The 17,586-nt window shown below is 65.9% G+C and overlaps 2 protein-coding genes across 3 annotated transcripts; both read left to right on the forward strand.

Annotated features, from left to right (window-relative positions):
* The first annotated feature begins 2,170 nt into the window (after positions 1–2,170).
* Positions 2,171–8,685, forward strand: ENTPD2 (ectonucleoside triphosphate diphosphohydrolase 2). The gene is given in 11 exon segments (XM_027104228.1): positions 2,171–2,985; positions 2,987–3,052; positions 4,476–4,593; positions 5,110–5,260; positions 5,441–5,600; positions 5,654–5,796; positions 5,798–5,861; positions 6,318–6,572; positions 6,662–6,781; positions 7,721–7,855; positions 7,957–8,685. Coding segments are annotated over 11 exon segments (1,476 nt in total). The 5' UTR covers positions 2,171–2,925; the 3' UTR covers positions 8,161–8,685.
* Positions 8,686–10,441: 1,756 nt separating this feature from the next.
* NPDC1 (neural proliferation, differentiation and control 1) lies at positions 10,442–16,688 on the forward strand. Of its 2 annotated transcripts, none has more exons than XM_027104232.1 (9): positions 10,442–10,751; positions 13,785–13,931; positions 15,110–15,244; positions 15,333–15,503; positions 15,574–15,640; positions 15,764–15,848; positions 15,941–16,020; positions 16,153–16,249; positions 16,318–16,688. In XM_027104232.1, exons 1-9 carry the CDS (start codon positions 10,640–10,642, stop codon positions 16,384–16,386), a joined length of 963 nt encoding a protein of 320 aa, XP_026960033.1. In that variant the 5' UTR covers positions 10,442–10,639; the 3' UTR covers positions 16,387–16,688. The 2 variants fall into 2 exon arrangements, with proteins under 2 accessions (XP_026960033.1, XP_026960032.1); XM_027104231.1 differs by having other exon boundaries at positions 10,449–10,751; positions 15,938–16,020.
* The last annotated feature ends 898 nt before the right edge of the window (positions 16,689–17,586 follow it).

The following is a 17,586-nucleotide window of genomic DNA, read 5'->3' on the forward strand; positions in this document are numbered from 1 at the left end:
CACAGGTTCAAGCCCTGGTCCAGGAGGATCCCACATGCCGCAAAGCTACTGAGCCTGCACGCCACAACTACTGAGCCTGTGTGCCACAACTACTGAAGCCTGCGCGCCTAGAGCCCATGCTCCGCAACAAGAGAAGCCACCGCAATGAGAAGCCCACGCACCACAACCAAGAGTAGCCCCCGCTCACCACAACTAGAGAAAGCCCTCACGCAGCAACAAAGACCCAACGCAGCCAAAAATAAATAAAAGATAAAATTCTAAAAAAAGAAACAACCAGGAGAAATAGCACAATATATTATTTAGAGAGATGGAAAACTATAAAGAAAAGCAAGAGAGTAGCAAGTACGAAAGTCAAGAGAGTAGACACCTCTGGTCAGGACAACCGAAGGCTCTCTGATATGCCTGTTCCTGCACTGTGAGTCTTTCCACAGGGCATGTGTACCGCACTTGCTCTCCTGTCTGTCTGCTGCCTCTCACGAGGCAGCACGGGCCTCCCCTGACCCGGGGAGCCTTTGACAAGCCTGCTCTCCCCTGGCCGGTGGTGGGTCCCCCCACATGCCCTGGAGTCCGTGAGCATCCCTCACTCGCTGTGCATGCACGCAGCCTGGTGTGCCTCTGGCCCCATAGGAGGTGCTCGGCAAACGTCTGTTGAATGACTTGATGAGCACGTGTAGAAAGGGCGCAGTGAGTGAAGGAGATGTTTCAGCCACGAGACACTGTGGCTTCCGATGGAGAGACTGAGCCAGGGACAGCCAAGACCTTGACCGGCCCCCCTGGGAGGTCTGGATCCTGTCGGGGGGGAGGAGGGTTCTGAGGACCCCTCTCCTGAGGGCCTCTCCTGGCACCTCTCTGCAGCCGCATGCCTCTGCTTGGAGCCAGGGCCAAGCCATGTGCAGCACATCTGGAGCCCCACCCCTGCTGAGGTTCCCGGAGGCCCAAGGCCTGGGGCTGCCCCGCCAGAGCCCCCTCCTGCCGGTGGGCTCCTGCCAGGGCCTCCCTGCCGCCTGTCCCCCAGCCCAGTTTCCAGGGTCCCATCGAAGGAAGTCTCTGGGCCAAGAGGGGATTCCAGCCCTGGTCTCCCTGGGAGAGAACTCGCTCCCAGTCTCCGCCGTGGCTGTTCCATGTCCCCTGGCTTCTTCCCTTCTTCTCTCCCCAGGCTAGTCTGGGCCCCTGCCACGAGCACCAGGGCAGGGTCCAGTTCTCTGTTCTCCAGGACCCCTCCTCTCAGGTCTGGTGGGGCTCCCTTGGGCCTAGAGGGGTGAGGAGGGGGCAGGGGCCGGCCGGCAGCACCAGTGTCTCCTGCCCTTTCATGTGCAGGCCTCTCTCTGGGCCGCCTTTGTCTCTTACATTTCAGCCTAAACTGCAGGCCTCTGGCTCCTCTGAACTTTCTGGGGTGGAAGAAAGGGCCTGGGGGAGGGGGAGGAGAGCTGGCAGGAAAACGGGGCCTGGAGCCCTGTGCTGGCCTGCCGCACCCAGTGTCTCTCTGCTGGAACCCAGCCCGGCGGGGCTGGGGAGGCCCAGCAACGTCCCGAGTCGCCCACCCTTCCCACTGGGGTCCTGAGCTGGAAGAAAGGCTCCTTTGCTGGGCCTGAGACACCAGACCCTCAGCCTGGGCAGCCGTCCCAGCGATCCCAATTGTCCCTGCCGGTTCCACCCGGCCGGGCCATTGCCCAGACCCTGTGCCCATCAAAGGCTGTCCTTTTGGTCCCCTAACCCCGCCCCCATCTGCTGGCTCTCCTGGGTGGTCTTGCCACATGGCTCCCTGCTGCTGGAATTCCTATTTTGCACAAAATGGGGGTGGCCCCTGGCCAGAGAAGGGGGTGATGCTTGGCCAGGGTGGCACACAGGGCCCATGGGGATTCCAAGCATAGCGGCCAGGCATTTCATGGGGTGGAAGGGCTGAGCTGGGTCCTGCGACCAGCTGAGCACTTAGCCCAGTGTGCAGGGACCTGGGTGCTGACAAGCCCGGCCTGGGGGACACTCTCCCTCATCCGCAGAGGCTCCTCCTCCCTCCTTGGGAAGCCTCTGGCCTCCCCAGCCCAGGCTTCTGGGTCCCCCAGGAAAAGGGGGCCACCGGGATGGGGGGTGGGCCAGCCTGAGCGTGGGTTCTCTTGTTTCTGGGCATGGTGCGGCTGTGGCCATCCTGTTCCTCTCTCTGCCTGTGCCCTCATCTGTCACCTTGGAACTGTGTGAAGTAGGTCTGGCTTCACCCTGCTTGGCACTCAGCTTTGAGGTCTCAGCACCTCCAGAGCAGGCTCAGCCTGGGTCAGCTCAGTGTCCTGGGGGGTGACCAGGGCGATGCCCTGCCATGCAGCCCAGGACTGGGTCAGCATCGCAGGCTGGCCAGCCCTTTCTTGCCGGGAGGGCATGGCAGGGGCCCAGCCAGGAGCCCACGTGGTTCCTGTAGCTGGCGTTGCCTCCTTCCTTCACGACCAGGCCGGGGGAAAGCCGGCTCTGAAGCGGCAAGACCCTTGGAACAAGCCTGCCTGGGCGGCAGCCCAGCCCACCCCCAGGCCAGGCCTTCTGCCGCCGTGCCCTAAGGCCCGAGGGGCTGGGGGCTCTCTAGGTCCTGCTGGAGCGGAGTGCCCAGAGGCAGAGCGTGGTCGGCAGGCGCTTACAGGTCAGCGGGACAGGTCAGAAGGGGTGAATCTTTGGGGCTGAGCGGACAGGAAGAAGGTGGGACATAGACTCAGGGCGCCAGGGCTGAGACCAGGGCGCCGAGAGGGGCAGCGCGGGTGACTCAGCCGCCGCGTCTCTCACCTTTGCTCCGGAGCCAAGCGGGAGGTGGGCGGGGCGGCCCACCAGGGGGCGTGGCAGCCGTGGACCGGTCCGCGCCCCGCCCCAGGCGCCTACCCGCGGTCCCGGGACCTCGGCCTCCGGCTCCCCGACGCCGCGCCGTCAACGCCTGGTCCGCCCCGCGCCCCCATGGCCGGGAAGGCGCTGTCGCTGCTGCCGCCGCTGCTGCTGGCCGCGGCGGGCCTCGCCGGCCTTCCCCGGCCTCCTGCTGCTGTGTGTCCCCACCCGCGACATTCGGGAGCCGCCCGCCCTCAAGGTGCACGCTGGAGCGCCCTGGCAACCCGGCGCAGTCCGGGAGCTGCTGGCTGGGCCGGGGCGCCGGGCGGAGAGGCTCGGACGGAGCAGGGCCAGGCTGCGCCCGCGTGGCAGCCGGGACCCCGCGCGCTCCGCTCCCGGCCCGGCGGGATGAGGTCCCAGGCCCCTCACCAGCGCTCCGGGTCCCGGTCCAGGGCGCGGCAGCGGCGCTTCCGGGGGACGCGGTGCGGGAGGCCGAAGTCCCGGGAGCTCTCCGCTCGCCGCGCCCGCCGCGGAGCCTTTCGCGGCGCGGCCGAGGGGCGTCTCTCCACACCCCCGCGGCTCCCTGACCGCGGCCCGGCCCGCGCCCCCAGCACGTTCGGCCTCCAGGGAGGCATCGCCTCGGGGTTTGGCCCAGACGGGGTGCGACAGGCGCTGGGGCCCAGGGACTCCTCCCCAGCCTCTCCGGTGGCTCCCACAGTGAGGGGGCAGCCCTGGCTGGTCCTGAAGGGGTCGGAGCGGGCTAGGCCTGATCCCCCCACGCATCCCCGCCAGACTCAGCCTCCAGGAGCCCGCCCTCCCCAACCCTCTATTGGGCTTGTGGGCCGGCCTGATGCGTGGGTGGATGGTGGGTGCTCTAAGGCCCAGGAGCCCAGGATGGAGATCGCTGGGGTGGGTGCCCTGTAGCCAAGGGCGACCACCCGGTAGGGGTGCGGTGGGGCGGGCCACTTGGCCTGCTGCTGCTGGAGTTCCCTGTGTCAGGGAGAGGACCAGAGGGGCCCCCTTCCCGGCTCAGGAGGGCATGCTCTCCAGACCGCCTCCTCCTATTGGAATCCAGGCCCCTGGGGGCAGGTGCTGGAAAGTGGCTCTTGCAACCTGGGTGCTGACCGTCACCCGCCCGACCTGCCTGGAAGGCCCATGTGGCGCCGGGGCAGCTCTCTCTGGCCCTGCCTTTGAGGCCCAGGGAGGGGGTGTCTGCTTATCGCAGGCCCACGCGCAGCCTCAGTCCAGCTTTCCCCTTCGCTTCCACATCCTCAGGTTGGGCTGAGGTCAGAGAGATAAGGACAGAGGGGAGGAAGGAAGAGCAGGCCCGAAGGGGCGCTTCCTGAAGCTATAGCTTTTCTCCTGCAGCCTGGGGACCTCATGCCCCCCCGGGCAAGGTTCCAAGCGTGGTCCCGGGACCCCTGACTCTGATCCTGCCCCTCATTTGCCCTTGCAAGGAAGGCTCCCACAGTCAGAGGGCCATCCGCCTCCACTCCCACTCTCCCCCCAGGCAAGCTGTGGCACAGTGAGTGTCCCTGGCCTTCTCTGAGCCTCAGAGCTTCATTCTGAAGCTTCCACCCTCGACACAGGGTGGGGTGGGGTGGGCTGGACAGCTGAGAGAGTCAAAGGGCATGGCTTCAGGCCCCCGTGCCCCCCGAGGCTGACCTTCCCCCCACCCCCAGTATGGCATCGTTCTGGACGCCGGCTCTTCCCACACATCCATGTTCATCTACAAGTGGCCAGCGGACAAAGAGAACGACACAGGCATCGTGGGCCAGCACAGCTCCTGTGATGTGCGTGGTAAGGGTCCCCTGTGCACTAGGCGCCCCCTGGCCTGGACACCCACTCACTGTAGGGTCTCAGGAGCCCTCTCCGGCCTTAGCCTTTGCAGACACCAGCCATCAGAACCCGCTGCTTGATGCCAGGTGGGGCCCAATCCAGGCAGGAGCTGCAGGAGCTCCCCCAAAGACAGGCTGCGTCCCTTCTTTTCCTAGAAGAGAAGCCCCAGGAAACAGTTGGAAGGTTTGGGCCCTCCCTGGCCCAAGACTGGCCTCTACATCCCAGGTGGGGCAGGAGGGGTTCCGAGGAGCCAGTGGGCACACCCAGGCAGGCCCCTGGGCAGGCTAGGCTGGGTTGACAGGTGGAAGCTCAGAGACTCTGGGTGGCGCACGGGCGGGCCCTTTTGTCTCTGAACTGGTCTCAACCGCCACCTGGTTTAGGAGCGCAAGCCCCTCCCCCCCACCCCCGCCCTGCTGGCCTATGGTCCACCTAGAGGCCGCCCACCAGGCTTAGGCCCCTCTTGCTGCCTCCCTCTAGGTGGGGGCATCTCTAGCTACGCTGACAACCCTTCTGGGGCTGGGCAGAGCCTTGTGGAATGCCTGAACCAGGCGCTTCGGGATGTGCCCAAGGAGAGACACGCGGGCACGCCCCTCTACCTGGGAGCCACAGCGGGCATGCGCCTGCTCAAGTGAGTGTGCTATCCCCTGACCTCCTGGCCCCAGGGACCACGACGGCCTCAGCACAGGGCGGGCCCTGCATGTCCCCCGCAGCAGCCCTGGGCTGGGGCCCCCTCGGCTGGCTGTGCACCCCAGCAGCAGGATCACGGCCATCTGGGGAAGATGCCTCTAGAATCCTCCCTGTGTCACAGCCTAACCAATCCAGAGGCTGCGGCCAACGTGCTTGCGGCCGCGACGCAGACGCTGACCCAGTATCCCTTTGACTTCTGTGATGCCCGCATCCTCTCAGCCCAGGATGAGGGGGTGTTTGGCTGGGTGGCCGCCAACTACCTGCTGGAGAACTTCATCAAGGTGGGCCCGGTGGCCCCCACCCACTGGCTGACCTCAACCTCCACTTCCCGCAGTATGGCTGGGTGGGCCAGTGGTTCCGGCCAAGGAAGGGGACGCTGGGGGCCATGGACCTGGGGGGCGCCTCCACACAGATCACCTTCGAGATGGCCAGCGCAGCTGAGGATCCGGCCAATGAGGTCCAGCTGCGGCTCTACGGCCCACAGCTTCCTCTGCTATGGCCGTGACCAGGTCCTCTGGAGGCTGCTGGCCAGTGCACTCCAGGTACCCTCCACTGAGTCCTTCTGGAGGTAGGGAGCCAGGGGGAGTGGGGGCCGAGGGCCCAGAGCAGAGCCCGAACAGCAGCCGTACTGAGGGGGGCTTCTCCAGGAACCAAAGTCGGGCTTTCATCAGCTGTAAGGACAGGTGGGCAGGGATCCAGCATGCGTAAAGGCCCAGGGGCTGGAGGTGAGCCTGGTGAGTGGCTGGCTGGGGAGGAAGGAGGGCCAGGGCCACATCTCAGAGGACCTGGACTGCCGGCCTAAGGGGGTTGCTTTTTGTCCAGCAAGAAGGGGGAGCCATGGATTGCTCCTGAGCTCAGAAGTGATGTTGCCAAAGTGGAACTTGTGGGAGATTTATCAGCTGGTCCTCTGGGGAGGCCCTCCTAGGGTCTTAGGGTGGGGATGGTGGGCAGTGCTTGGAGTGGCGGTGTTGCCACACACACCCTTGTCATCTGCCCAGACCCACGGCTTCCACCCCTGCTGGCCGAAGGGCTACTCCACTCATGTGCTGCTCCAGGATGTGTATGAGTCGCCATGCACTGCAGCCCAGCGGCCCCAGACCTTCAACAGGAGCGCCAAGGTCAGCCTGTCGGGAAGCAGCGACCCTGCCCTGTGCCGTGGCCTCATCTCTGAGCTCTTTAACTTCTCCTCCTGCCGCTTCTCTAGACGCTCCTTCAACGGCATCTTCCAGCCCCCTCTGGCTGGAAAGTTCATTGTGAGTCCAGAGGACTGGGGGTGGGGGGCCGGGGGCGTGCCCCAAAGTGCTTGGGGTCTGGTCACGGTGTGACTGTACCCCCCTCACAGGCCTTCTCTGCTTTCTTCTACACGGTGGACTTCCTGAGAACTGTGATGGGGCTGCCCGTGGCAACCCTGCAGCAACTAGAGGCGGCCGTGGTCACCATCTGCAACCAGACGTGGAGTGAGGTGAGGCCTGCACCCCCCTCCTCCAGGGCTGCTCAGGGGGCTCAGCCAGCCAGTGTCACGCGTCCTGATCATTCGTTTGCTCTACGAGTAGAGGGAGTCTTAGCCCTCTCAGAATGCCCACTGCAGTGGGGGATACACTGTTAATCAGACTTGAAAAGTGGCCAGGATACGGCAAGGAGGCCGGGAGCCAGATGAGATTGCAGAAGCCTCCCTGAGGCCTGACCCTAGAACCAAGATCAGGAGGGTAGAGGGAACAGCCAGTGCAAAGGCCCTGGGGCAGCAGGGAGCATGGAGTGGACAGGGTGGGGAGGCGTGTAGCTGGGAGAGTGTGGGGGAGAACAGCCAAGCAGGGGAGAAGCAGAGGACTCAGGGGAGACTTAGCAGATAGAACTGGGGGTGGGGGAGTGAGAACCCCCAGGTTTCTGGCTGCCACCATGGACTGGACACTGGCTCAGGTGAAGGATGGAGGGGTTCGGGCATGCAGAGGAAGAGGTGACTCCGGGAGAAGCACTGGAGTGTCTCTGGAGTGGGGCTCGGTGGTGACGGAGGCCCCATCCTGTCCTCTTCGTGGCTAGTCTCAGACAGACTTGGGGCTGCTGGAAAAGTGGGGATCGGGAGGCAAGCCCAGGGGCCTGGGGTCAAGCCTAGAGCTTCTCCTGTTACCCCGACCATCGCCAAGTTTGCTGCAGCCCTCTGCCCGCTGCGTGGCCACCCCTGCTGTCCCCTGGAGGTCCTCCTCCCAGGCGCAGGTTCTTGCTGCCATCTGGAAGTCACGCTGTTCTGCCCTGAGGAAAGAGCTCTGCCTGGGGGAGGCCCCCTCAGCCTCGTTCTTTCTGGGACCTGCGGGGGGGTCTCCAGCCCCGCATTGCCTTTCTGTGTCTGGTGGGGCAGAGATCTCCTGGTGGCCGCTGGCCCTACAGTCTCCCACCTGCATTCCAGCTGCAGGCTCGGGCGCCGGGGGAGCGGGCCCGCCTGCCCGACTACTGCGCTGGGGCCACATTCGTGCAGCAGCTGCTGTGCCGCGGCTACGGCTTCGACGAGCGCACCTTCGGAGGCGTGACCTTCCAGAAGAAGGTGGGAGCCGGTGGGCCCGCGCGCAGGGGGGCGGGGCCGAGCGCGGGGGGGCGGGGCCTCCCGGGCTGCGCCTAGGCTGAGGCCGCGCCTGCCGCCCGTAGGCCGGGGACACCGCTGTCGGCTGGGCGCTCGGCTACATGCTGAACCTCACCAACCTGATCCCCGCCGACCCGCCCGGGCTGCGCAAGGGCACAGACTTCAGCTCTTGGGTCGTCCTCCTTCTGCTATTCGCCGCCATGACCCTGGCTGCGTTCGTCCTTCTGCTGCACCGGGCGTGCTCTGCCAAGTCGCCGAGCGCCATCTAGGGGCGGGTTGGCGGCAGCTGCCCCAGCCCCAAGGCCCCCATGCCTCACCCCACCCCACTCTCAACATCTCTGTCCCTAATGAAGCCCGGGAGCAAGGCTCTGGCGACCACGCCCACATTTGGCCGGATCGGCGAAGGCAACCGGCTCCAGCGCCCTCCTGCCCACTCCTGCCTTGGCTTCATCGCTGGGCCTAGTGTGCCTCCTCCTCTTACTGTGGGTGGGGATTCAGACACCCCGCAGCCCTCAGCCTGTGAATGCGGGGTTGGGTCCGCAGGGAATGGAGTCCTGAGAGTCCCCTCCCACCCCCAGTCTTGGGTTTTAGGGGGAGGGTCAGAGCCCACAAGCTGGGAGCCAGCCCAGCGCCTACTTGTAAAAATTTTGTAGTAAAAAGTTTTTCATAGAGCAGTGGAGAGAATGTCCGTGGGGTGGGGCGTCTCTGCTGTTGCCGGCCCTCCCTCGCCACAGTTAAAAAAAATTTTTTTTGGCCGCGTTGGGTCTTCGTTGCTGCGCACGGGCTTTCTCTAGTTGCGGCGAGCGGGGGCTACTCTTCGTTGCAGTGCGCGGGCTCTAGGTGCGCAGGCTTCAGTAGTTGTGGCACGCGGGCTTAGTTGCTCCGCGGCATGTGGGATCTTCCCGGACCAGGGCTCAAACCCGTGTCCCCTGCATTGGCAGGCGGATTCTTAACCACTGCGCCACTAGGGAAGCCCTCCCCGCAGTTGTGTTGGGTGCACAGGCCCCCTCCTGGTCCCGAGGGAGGACCCCGGTTGTTTCTACTTCCTTCCTCTCTGGGCCCAGACCTGGGGTGATGTTGACTGACCCTGGTCTCTTGCTCCACGGTTGTGGCCTGGAGTAGCTGCCAGTTGGTTGGCCTAAAAGAGTCCCTGAGTCCCTTGAGTCTTCTCTGGCCAGCAGAGGCCCTGCAGCAATGGCAGATCTGCAGCAGTGACCTAGGCCAGACTGGAGTCTGGGCCCCGGCCTCGAGCTGGCCTGGGGTGCAGGTGCGAATGGCAGGCCGGAGAGTGAGTGGGCAAGGCAGCTGCCTAGGGTGCAGGCAGTGCTCAAGACCTGGGGGCGGTGAGGGGCAAACCCTAAACAGGAGGTGGTGTCGGGGGATGTGGAGATCGGGGCCAAGACGGACGAAGGGCCCATTGCTCAGAAGGATGATCCTTGCCAGGAGCCTGGATCTGGCGCCAAGCCGTGCAATCACACCAGACGTCGCGTCCCTGCTGCCTGGGTGCTGTTTTCCGCGTCCTCAAGAGACATCAGCCACCCTCACCTGCCGCTCCTGCAACCCCCCTTCCCTAAGCACTGTTTTCTCCAGCGTGGGAACGCGTGGTCTTGGCGGCATCTCCCCGCCGCCTCCCCCTTTCTGGGAAGTGAGCTCAGACACTATTTCTGTCTGGTCATGCCTTGTGTGGGAGGATGGCAGTCCTTGTTCGCTCATCACCCCCCTGCCCAACGCACGCACCACGTACACTTCTGCTAGTTTCTGAGCCATTTCACAAACCTGAGGGCAGCCAGCCCCATCTTCGAAGTTTTGAAACACAAAGGGCTGAAAGGAAGCACCGTGCTGGGGCCCCCCCCTCCCCCCCCGCACTTGTTCTCTCAGTAACGTGAGCCTGGGAGGTTTCCAGGTGGGATGGGGTGCGGGTGCTCTCACGAGGCAGCCGGTGGGGGGTAAGAGGGGGCATCACAGTGCTTGCTGTCGTGGGGCACCCCGGAGCTAAAAGGCTGTCACCTGGGCACCGTGGACAGCTCTCAGCTGGCTGTCATCAGTAGCTCCAGGTCACTCTTGCCCCCTGGTGGCCTCACTGAGAGCGGCCGTCCCACTGCAACCACCGTGGCCGCCGGCACCGACCTCGTTCTGTGCGTGTGTGTTTGCCTTCACAGTGTGTCTGAATGCCTGGTGGGTCTCTGCGCACACCTGGGCATCTCTGTGCACCTGTCCAGCTGTGTGCGCCTGGTGTCCTTCCAGGTCCAGGCAGGTCCTCCGCTCCAGGAGGGTGGGGGTGGGGTGGGAGTTAGCAGCCCGAGAGGGACGGGGCCCGGGAGAAGCGCATCCCGGGGAAACCCATCCCCAACCAGTCCCTAGCCTAGAGAACATCCCCGGCAGCACAGGCGGCAGTGGTTGAGGCACCCGGAGGACTGGCTGGATGGGTGGGTGGAAGAGGGAACAGAACTGGAGGGAGGGAGAGGGGCGCAGCCTCACGGCGTCGTCCCGCCCCCGCAGGTGGAGCGCGCAGGCGCACTCCCGGCACGCGCGCCTCTCGCTGCCTAGCCTCCGTCCCGGATCCTTTGCCGCAGCGTCAGCGCCGCCGCCGCCTCTTTTCCTCATCATCCGCCTCCTCGGCCTCTGCCTCCTCTTCCTCCTCCGCCCCCTCCTCCTCCGCCTCCGCCGCCTCCCCCGACGCGGCGCCCGGAGCCCGTGCCCAGCCCCCGGCCGCGCGGTGCCATGCTGCCCCGGCGGCGGCGCTGAAGGATGGCGACGCCTGTCCCTCCGCCCTCCCCGCGGCACCTGCGGCTGCTGCGGCTGCTGCTCTCTGGCCTCGTCCTCGGCGCGGCCTTGCGCGGTGCGGCCGCCCGCCGCCCGGGTGAGCGAGTGCACTGGGCGCAGGCCGCGCGCGGGGCGCCCCGGGGCCGGGGATCGCCGGGCGGGGGTCCGGCCGCGCGGCGCCGCCGTCATCCTCCCCGCCGCCGCCCTCGCCAGGGCCCGCAGGCCTCGCAGGCCCCGCAGGCCCCGCGGCCCAGCCTGCGAGCCACCATGCCGGCCCCGCCTCTCGCGGGTCGGGAAAACAGGCCCGGCGGGGAGGGCGCGGCACCGGGCTGCCGAGGGGCTCCTCTGGATGGGGCTTCTGCCGGCTTCTGGTGTTGATTCGCTTCATGTCTTTGTCTGGGTCCGTGAGCCTGGTGGGTCGGTGTCTCAGGAGGGCGCTCTCTGCGTGGCCCCGCGGCCTGGAGTCTGCCCCGTGGGCGTTTCTGTGTGTGCGCGTCTCGGGCACCGCGGGTGCGGGCCCGGCCCTGGGTGCCTGCCGTCCTTACTGCCGGTGTCCGTCCTGGAGTCGGAGTCGCAGTGCTGGTCGGTCCCTGTGCCTCGGTGGTGGACATGCGCCTTGCTTTGCTGCCGTGGTGGGTCTGAAGTTTCCTTGCGCAGCTGACAGCTAGTCCCAGGCTTAGGGTTTTGCTCTGGCCTCAGTGGGGACAGGAGGAGCTTACAGTCTCTGCGTCCACACTCACCCTCCGCTCTGCAGGGCCCCTCCATTCTGTCTTCTGTGCTTGGGGTTGGAGGGCACCCCCCAAGGTAGACTGAGAAAGAAAGGGATGAGCCCAGGGTCCTGGGAGACGCTCCTGGCTCCCCAGGTGGGCACTGAGCTTCCAAAGGTCTGCAGGAACGCAGAACCCAAAATGCACTCTGCCAGGTGGCAGAATTGGGAGACTTCGTACCCATGACTTCACTCATTTTTCCTGGCAGCCCCATAGGAGAAGTGTTGTTCTCAGCCCATTTTACAGATGAGGAAACTGAGGCACAGAGAAGTGACCACTGTATGATGCAGCTGGGATGCTAACCTGGGCAGTGCGTGTGGTCTGCATGTGTGGCCTCAAGAGGCCAGAGCAGGGCAGGCTTCCTCCTGGCCACAGCACCCCTGGACAGAGGCCTGGCACCACCAGGGTAGGCTCCCAAGGAGGCCTGAGGGCCAGATCATGGCTGGCCAGGGATGGTGGAGGCTGCCTGCTGCCGGCCTGGCTCCAGGGCGTACAGGGTGGGGCCTCCTGGGGAAACGGCTTATAGTCCCAGTACTGAGCCTCTGGGCTGGGCCGGTGCCGCCCAGCTGCTCATCAGCTGTGCACCCAGGTCCGGGGCAGGGTGCCAGGCACTCTCCAGCTGCTGCTGTTCCTGGGACCTCGTCCCTCACCCTGAGTCTGGAGCAGGGGCCTTCCCAGGGCTAAATGGGCAGCAGCCACATCGTCCCAGGGTGGGGGACTGGGAGTGGAGGGAGGCCCCGGAACCCGGAACCCAGAGCCAGCTCTGGAACTCAGGCCTCTACCCTTGCTCTGGCGCACTCTGGGTTCTCTGCACTAGGGGCCGGGGCTGCCTGGCTCCCCAGGTGCCCAGCTGGTGGGTGGGGTCCAGACGGACCAGCTGGCACAGGCTTAATGTTTAACTAGCCCAGGCCCTGGGCCCAGCTCACTGATACGGGCGCCTGCTGACCCAGGTTGTGCTGGAGGGGGGATCCCTGGGATGGCAACCTCAGCCCACTTGCCCACCTGCTGTAGGAGCTGCTGGAACTTCCTTGAAGGGATGCCTACAGCCAAGAGGCTGTGGGTGTCAGGTTACCAAGGCAACCAAGCCAGACCAGCCAAAGTCTGGAGAAGGACAGAGCGGGCATTCCCGGATGCCCCATGTCACCCTCCTGCAGCAGGGACTGTCCTGGTTCTCTGAGATGTGCCCACCCCCACCTCCCCAGACACCACTGACAGTTCTGCTGGGTCTCCCCCTGGCTCCACTGGCTCTGCTGTCCCGTGAATGGGGCTAGTGTCCCAGGTCTTGAGACATTCCCCACCTTTTTTTTTTTTTTTTTTTTTTTTGCGGTACGCGGGCCTCTCACTGTTGTGGCCTCTCCCGTTGCGGAGCACAGGCTCCGGACGCGCAGGCTCAGCAGCCATGGCTCACGGGCCCAGCCGCTCCGCGGCATGTGGGATCCTCCCGGACCGGGGCACGAACCTGCGTCCCCTGCATCGGCAGGCGGACTCTCAACCACTGCGCCACCAGAGAAGCCCGAGACATTCCCCAGCTTTGAGGCAACTCACCTTCTGCATCCAGAGAGGAAACTGAGGCAGAGAGGGCCACCGCCCTCCACCCCCCAGCATCAGAATGGGAGCCTTGGTCACGTGTACAGGACACTGAGGTCTGGGCCCCAAATTAGAAATGGCCTGGCCTGTAGTCCCAGGCCTGCCCCAGTCCCTGGCAGTGGTGGCTGCAGGAGTGACCCCGGCCTGGCTTGTGCTTCTGAAGCAAGTGAGACTGGCAGACTCCGCCGCATGTCTCCCCAGCCCCAGCGGCTCGGCTGTGCCCTGGGGACCAGCCAGTGGTTAGACGTGGGGGCAGTGATTCGACCTGTGCTGTCTCCCAGCTTGGCCCTCTAGGGCTGTAGGATGTCATGATGAGGTTTGCGGTGGGGTGGGGAGGCAGCCCTGAAATAGGAGACAGCCCCGAGGTGGTGGGAGGGAGCGACCTGGGCCCCGCCCTCTGGGGCTCCCAGGTTGGGCAGGGGTGAGAGACTCGCTCTAGGACAGGTTGAGACTGGAGATGGGACTCGGAGCGCTGCAAGGCCCTAACGTTCTCTGGATGGTAGGGGACAGTTCCTGTGCGGAGAGCTGGCTCAGGTCAGGGGAGTGGACTCTGGGGAGGGAGTGAGGCAAGAGAGTTCCGATAAGTGTTAGGACTGTTTGTCTTCCTGGTTCTGATTCCCGGTGCAGGGGAGGAAGGGCCTGCCCAGAACAATGGCCGGAGCCAGGCTTGGCCGGCTCTGTAGGGAGGGGTTGGGGTGGCCAGGACAGTCCTACTTACTGTGCAGGGGCTGAGTCAGGCTGGCCGTGACCCTGTTCTGCCTCCGCTTTCTTCTCAGATGCAGCCGTCTGTCCTGGGAGCCTGGACTGTGCCCTGAAGAGGCGGGCGCGGTGCCCCCCGGGTGCACGTGTCTGTGGGCCCTGCCTTCAGTCCTTCCAGGAGGACCAGCAGGGGCTCTGTGTGCCCAGGATGCGCCAGCCCCAGGGTATGGCTTCCTCCCTCCCCCACCTGGTACATTTGACCCCAGCCTTAGCTCTCAGGTCTCCTGCGCTTTGTGGGGTGCCAGGGACTCTCAAGTCGCCCTCCAAGTGGCCTGGCGATCCTTTCCAGATGGTACCAGCCCAGAGCTGGGTGGTGGGCTGAGGCCTGGGGCAGTTAGCCCCTCCCAGGGCAAGAGGTATCCAGTGTGAAGTGCTGGGTGATTCTGGGAGAGGCGGGGTCAGAGTTCCCCAGGCTTGGGTTTCCGCAGGGCTGGTCCCAAACCCCTCAGGCACCCACTTCTCCGCCCGCTGGGCCGCCCCTGCTCCCTGCCCAGAGACCCCTCTCTCTCCATCGCTCACCTGTCCTGTCTGATTGATTGTGCTGGCGGTGCCCTGCCCGCCGGCCTGAGCCCAGAGTCTGTCGGGATGGTGCCAGAGTGACTCCAGGTGTGATGGGGCATTGCAGAGGGTGCTCTGGGGGCTGAAGAGTTGGGTGGGCTGGGAGGGGCTTCCTGGAGGAGCATGTTCCCGGCAGCGAGCGGGGCGGGGGCCTGCTGCAGAAGGCGCATGCTCTGCGCTCTGGGTGCTGAGCGGGGGCGTCTACTCGGAGCCCCTGTCCGGACTGTGGTGCCCACGGCAGGGCCGAGGGGGACCCAGCCACGGCCCCGCCCCAGCTGCGGCCCTCCCTTCCTCCTGATGGCCTGGTGGGGGCGGGGGTGCAGAATGGGGCTTCTCCGCATTCCTTGGGGGGTCCTGCTCGTCTTGGCAGCGGAGGCAGTGGGCCAGGTGACGCATTGTCCCCGTGCTCCTCCCACCACTTTGTGGGTAATGCGTGGGGTGTGGGGCAGCACCCCTGCCCTTCTCCTGGCCTCTGCACGTTCCCATAGCACCTGCACCCCCTGCCCGCTTTCCTGGGAACGCTGGTGCTCACACAGAGCTCCCTCAGTTGTCACCATGGCAACCGGGATGGCCAGGAGCAGGTAGGCTGGTACCTGGTCCTCTGGCCACAGGTGCCTGGGAGGAGCCTGCAGGGAGAAGGAGGCCTCGGCCTGGGGCTGGCTCCCAGATGGGCCTCTCCCTCTCTCCCTCTCTCCCTCTCTCCCTCTCGGAGGGCGCCGGGTAGCTGGTGTTGCCAGGGAGGGGCTGGGGGCCTCTCCACCTGATAGCCCTTCACCCTCCCCAGGGGAGGGCTTGCCCCAGCCCAGACTGGAAGAGGAGATCGACTTCCTGGCCCAGGAGCTAGCCCGGCAGGAGGCGGGGCACTCCAGGCTCACGGCCCCACCCCAGCCTGAGGGGCGACTGCGGCTCCTGGAGGCTGGTGAGACCCCGCCCCCTTCCCCTGTCCAACTCCCCACCGCCCTTGACCCCGGCCTGGTCTTGCCGTTTAACTTGCTCTCCCTCTGCAGCATCCACCCTGGGGCTCTCAGAGCGTGGCCGGGGCCCCAACCTGGGCGTCCCCTCCACGCGGGGAGCGCCCACGCCCCGCACCTCCTCCCTGCGCTCCACTGTGTCATCTGGGCCTGTGCACATGTCCCCGCTGGAGCCGCGGGGCGGGCGCGGTGACGGCCTTGCCCTCCGTAAGTCTGGCCGGGCGGGGAGGCAGGGTCCTGCCCGAAAGGCTGCCCTCACTGCGCCCCCTCCCTGCAGTGCTGATCGTGGCGTGCTCCGTGGCCGGCGCGGCCGCCCTTGCCGTGGCCGTTCTCTGCTGGTGTCGGTGAGCATGGGGCCGGGCTGGGGGCGGGCGGCCGGGCGGGCGGTGAGCATGGGGCCGGGCTGGGGGCGGGCGGCCGGCCGGTGACCCCGCGGGTCTCAGGTGTGGTGTCTCCACTCCCCGCAGGCTGCAGCGAGACGTTCGCCTGACCCAGAAGGCCGACTATGCGGCCCCGCAGGCGCCCAGCTCCCCAGCCACGCCCAGGATCTCGGTGTGTGGCCGCGCCCGGCCGCGCCCCGCCCCGCCCCGTCCCGCTCCGCCGCTCTGCCTCGGCCTGACCCCGTCTCCCCACTCCCGCAGCAGCCCGGGGACCAGCGGCTGGCGCACAGCGCGGAGATGTACCACTACCAGCACCAGAGGCAGCAGATGCGGTGCCTGGAGCGGTGAGAAGCCCCACCCGCCCCGCCCCACCCCTGGCCCAGCCACCCCTACCCTGGCCCGCTGCTCCCGCCCCTATCCCGGGCCACTGGCACCTGGAGGGTGAGGGAGGACCCGACGATCCTGCCCCCACCCAGGCATAAGGAGCCCCCCAAGGAGTTGGACTCCGCCTCCTCCGACGAGGAGAACGAAGACGGCGACTTCACGGTGTACGAGTGCCCCGGCCTGGCCCCGGTGAGTGCGGGGGTGGGCGGTGGGTGTCCCTCCCCAGCCCTGGACCCACCTAACGCCAGCGTTCGCAGACTGGAGAGATGGAGGTGCGGAACCCACTGTTCGACCACGCCTCGCTGTCCGCGCCCCCGCTGCAGTGACCCGAAGGCTGATGCCCACCCTCTCGTGGATGCGCGGCCCACAGGTGGGGAGGGGCAGGCCCCAGCCTTTGCCATTAAAGAGACTGTGTCCTGACACGCGTGTGCTTGCGGCTGGGGTCCCGGGGCGGCTGGGAAGCCCTTGCCGGGGAGACTCCCCCTGCTGCCAGGGACCTTCTCTGCTCCTTGCACCTGCCCCCTCACATCTGGACACCCCCAGTCGAGGGGAGGAAGACAACCCGAGAGACAAGGCCTGGATTGGGAGTCCGGGAGACAAGCCAATTAAAGTACATTTCAAAACTTTGGCTGGGTGTGCCGGCGACTGACCTCCCCCCTCCCCGCCACTGGGAGGGACCCTGGAGCGGGCCTCAGGCTTCCTTCCACGCCCCTAGAGAGGCGGGATCTCTGTGCCCTTCGTGGGAAGACCCTGTCACCGCCCACTGGGGAAGGGAGGCTTTATTTTTCCTAGGCAGAGGACCACCCTAACCTCTTTCTCCTCCAGGCCTCCCCCCACCAACACTCGTGCCCCAGAGCCGGGGAGGGGAGGAGTGCGGCGCAGGGCCAGGCCAGTCTGAAGTTGGTGCCCCTCCCTCAAGACCCCGTCCTCTTGTGTGATAAAAAGGGCTGGGAGCGGGCACCCCAGGCCTCCGTTCCTGCCCTGTGTCCACATGGGCTGGAGGGCGGGGAGGGACGGCATGCAGGATTGACTGTGGGCCCCTGCAGCCTGTGTGGGGGGCACGCCAGGCAGAGCGACACAGGCTGCACACAGGTGGGTGGGCCAGGTCAGGGGACAGAGGTGGCAGGGGCCCTGAGTGTCAGGAGCTGGGTCTTGGTGCACCCCAATCCCCCGCCAGGGAGCAAGGAGGCCAGTGGAGGGGGAGGGGACCTCCAGCTGAAGGCCCGGAGTGGTGGCCGAGCTTCGTGGTCAGAAGCGCCGAGACTGGGCCTGGCAGCGGGGTTTCTGGGGTCCAGGGGCAGCGGGGCCTGGTGCACACAGGGTGTGGCTATCAGACCTGTCTGCCTCCCCAAGGCTGGGAATGAGGGATGGGTTGCGTTCAGAAGCCCCTTAGTGATTCCTAGGGGTGGGGCGTCTAGAGAATGCTGGACCTCTGGCTCCTAGATGGAAGGGGGCAGCCGTGAATGGGGAGCACAAAGCCAGTTTGGGACAGTCAGGTCCCTGAGGTGGGGCTGGGCCGGGGAAAT

This window comes from Aethalodelphis obliquidens, unplaced genomic scaffold (genome assembly GCF_003676395.1).
Source record: "Aethalodelphis obliquidens isolate GAN/ISIS:26980383/991018 unplaced genomic scaffold, ASM367639v1 scaffold7, whole genome shotgun sequence".
Taxonomy (NCBI): Eukaryota; Metazoa; Chordata; class Mammalia; order Artiodactyla; family Delphinidae; genus Aethalodelphis; species Aethalodelphis obliquidens.

Bases quoted from the DNA above. Each gene is read 5' to 3' on its own strand.
- NPDC1 (XM_027104231.1), top strand. From the start codon at position 10,640: ATGGCGACGCCTGTCCCTCCGCCCTCCCCGCGGCACCTGCGGCTGCTG. The intron at 15,849-15,937 runs GTGTGTGGCCGC...CCACTCCCGCAG, and splicing joins CAGCCACGCCCAGGATCTCG to CAGCCCGGGGACCAGCGGCT. The intron at 16,021-16,152 runs GTGAGAAGCCCC...GCCCCCACCCAG, and splicing joins CAGATGCGGTGCCTGGAGCG to GCATAAGGAGCCCCCCAAGG.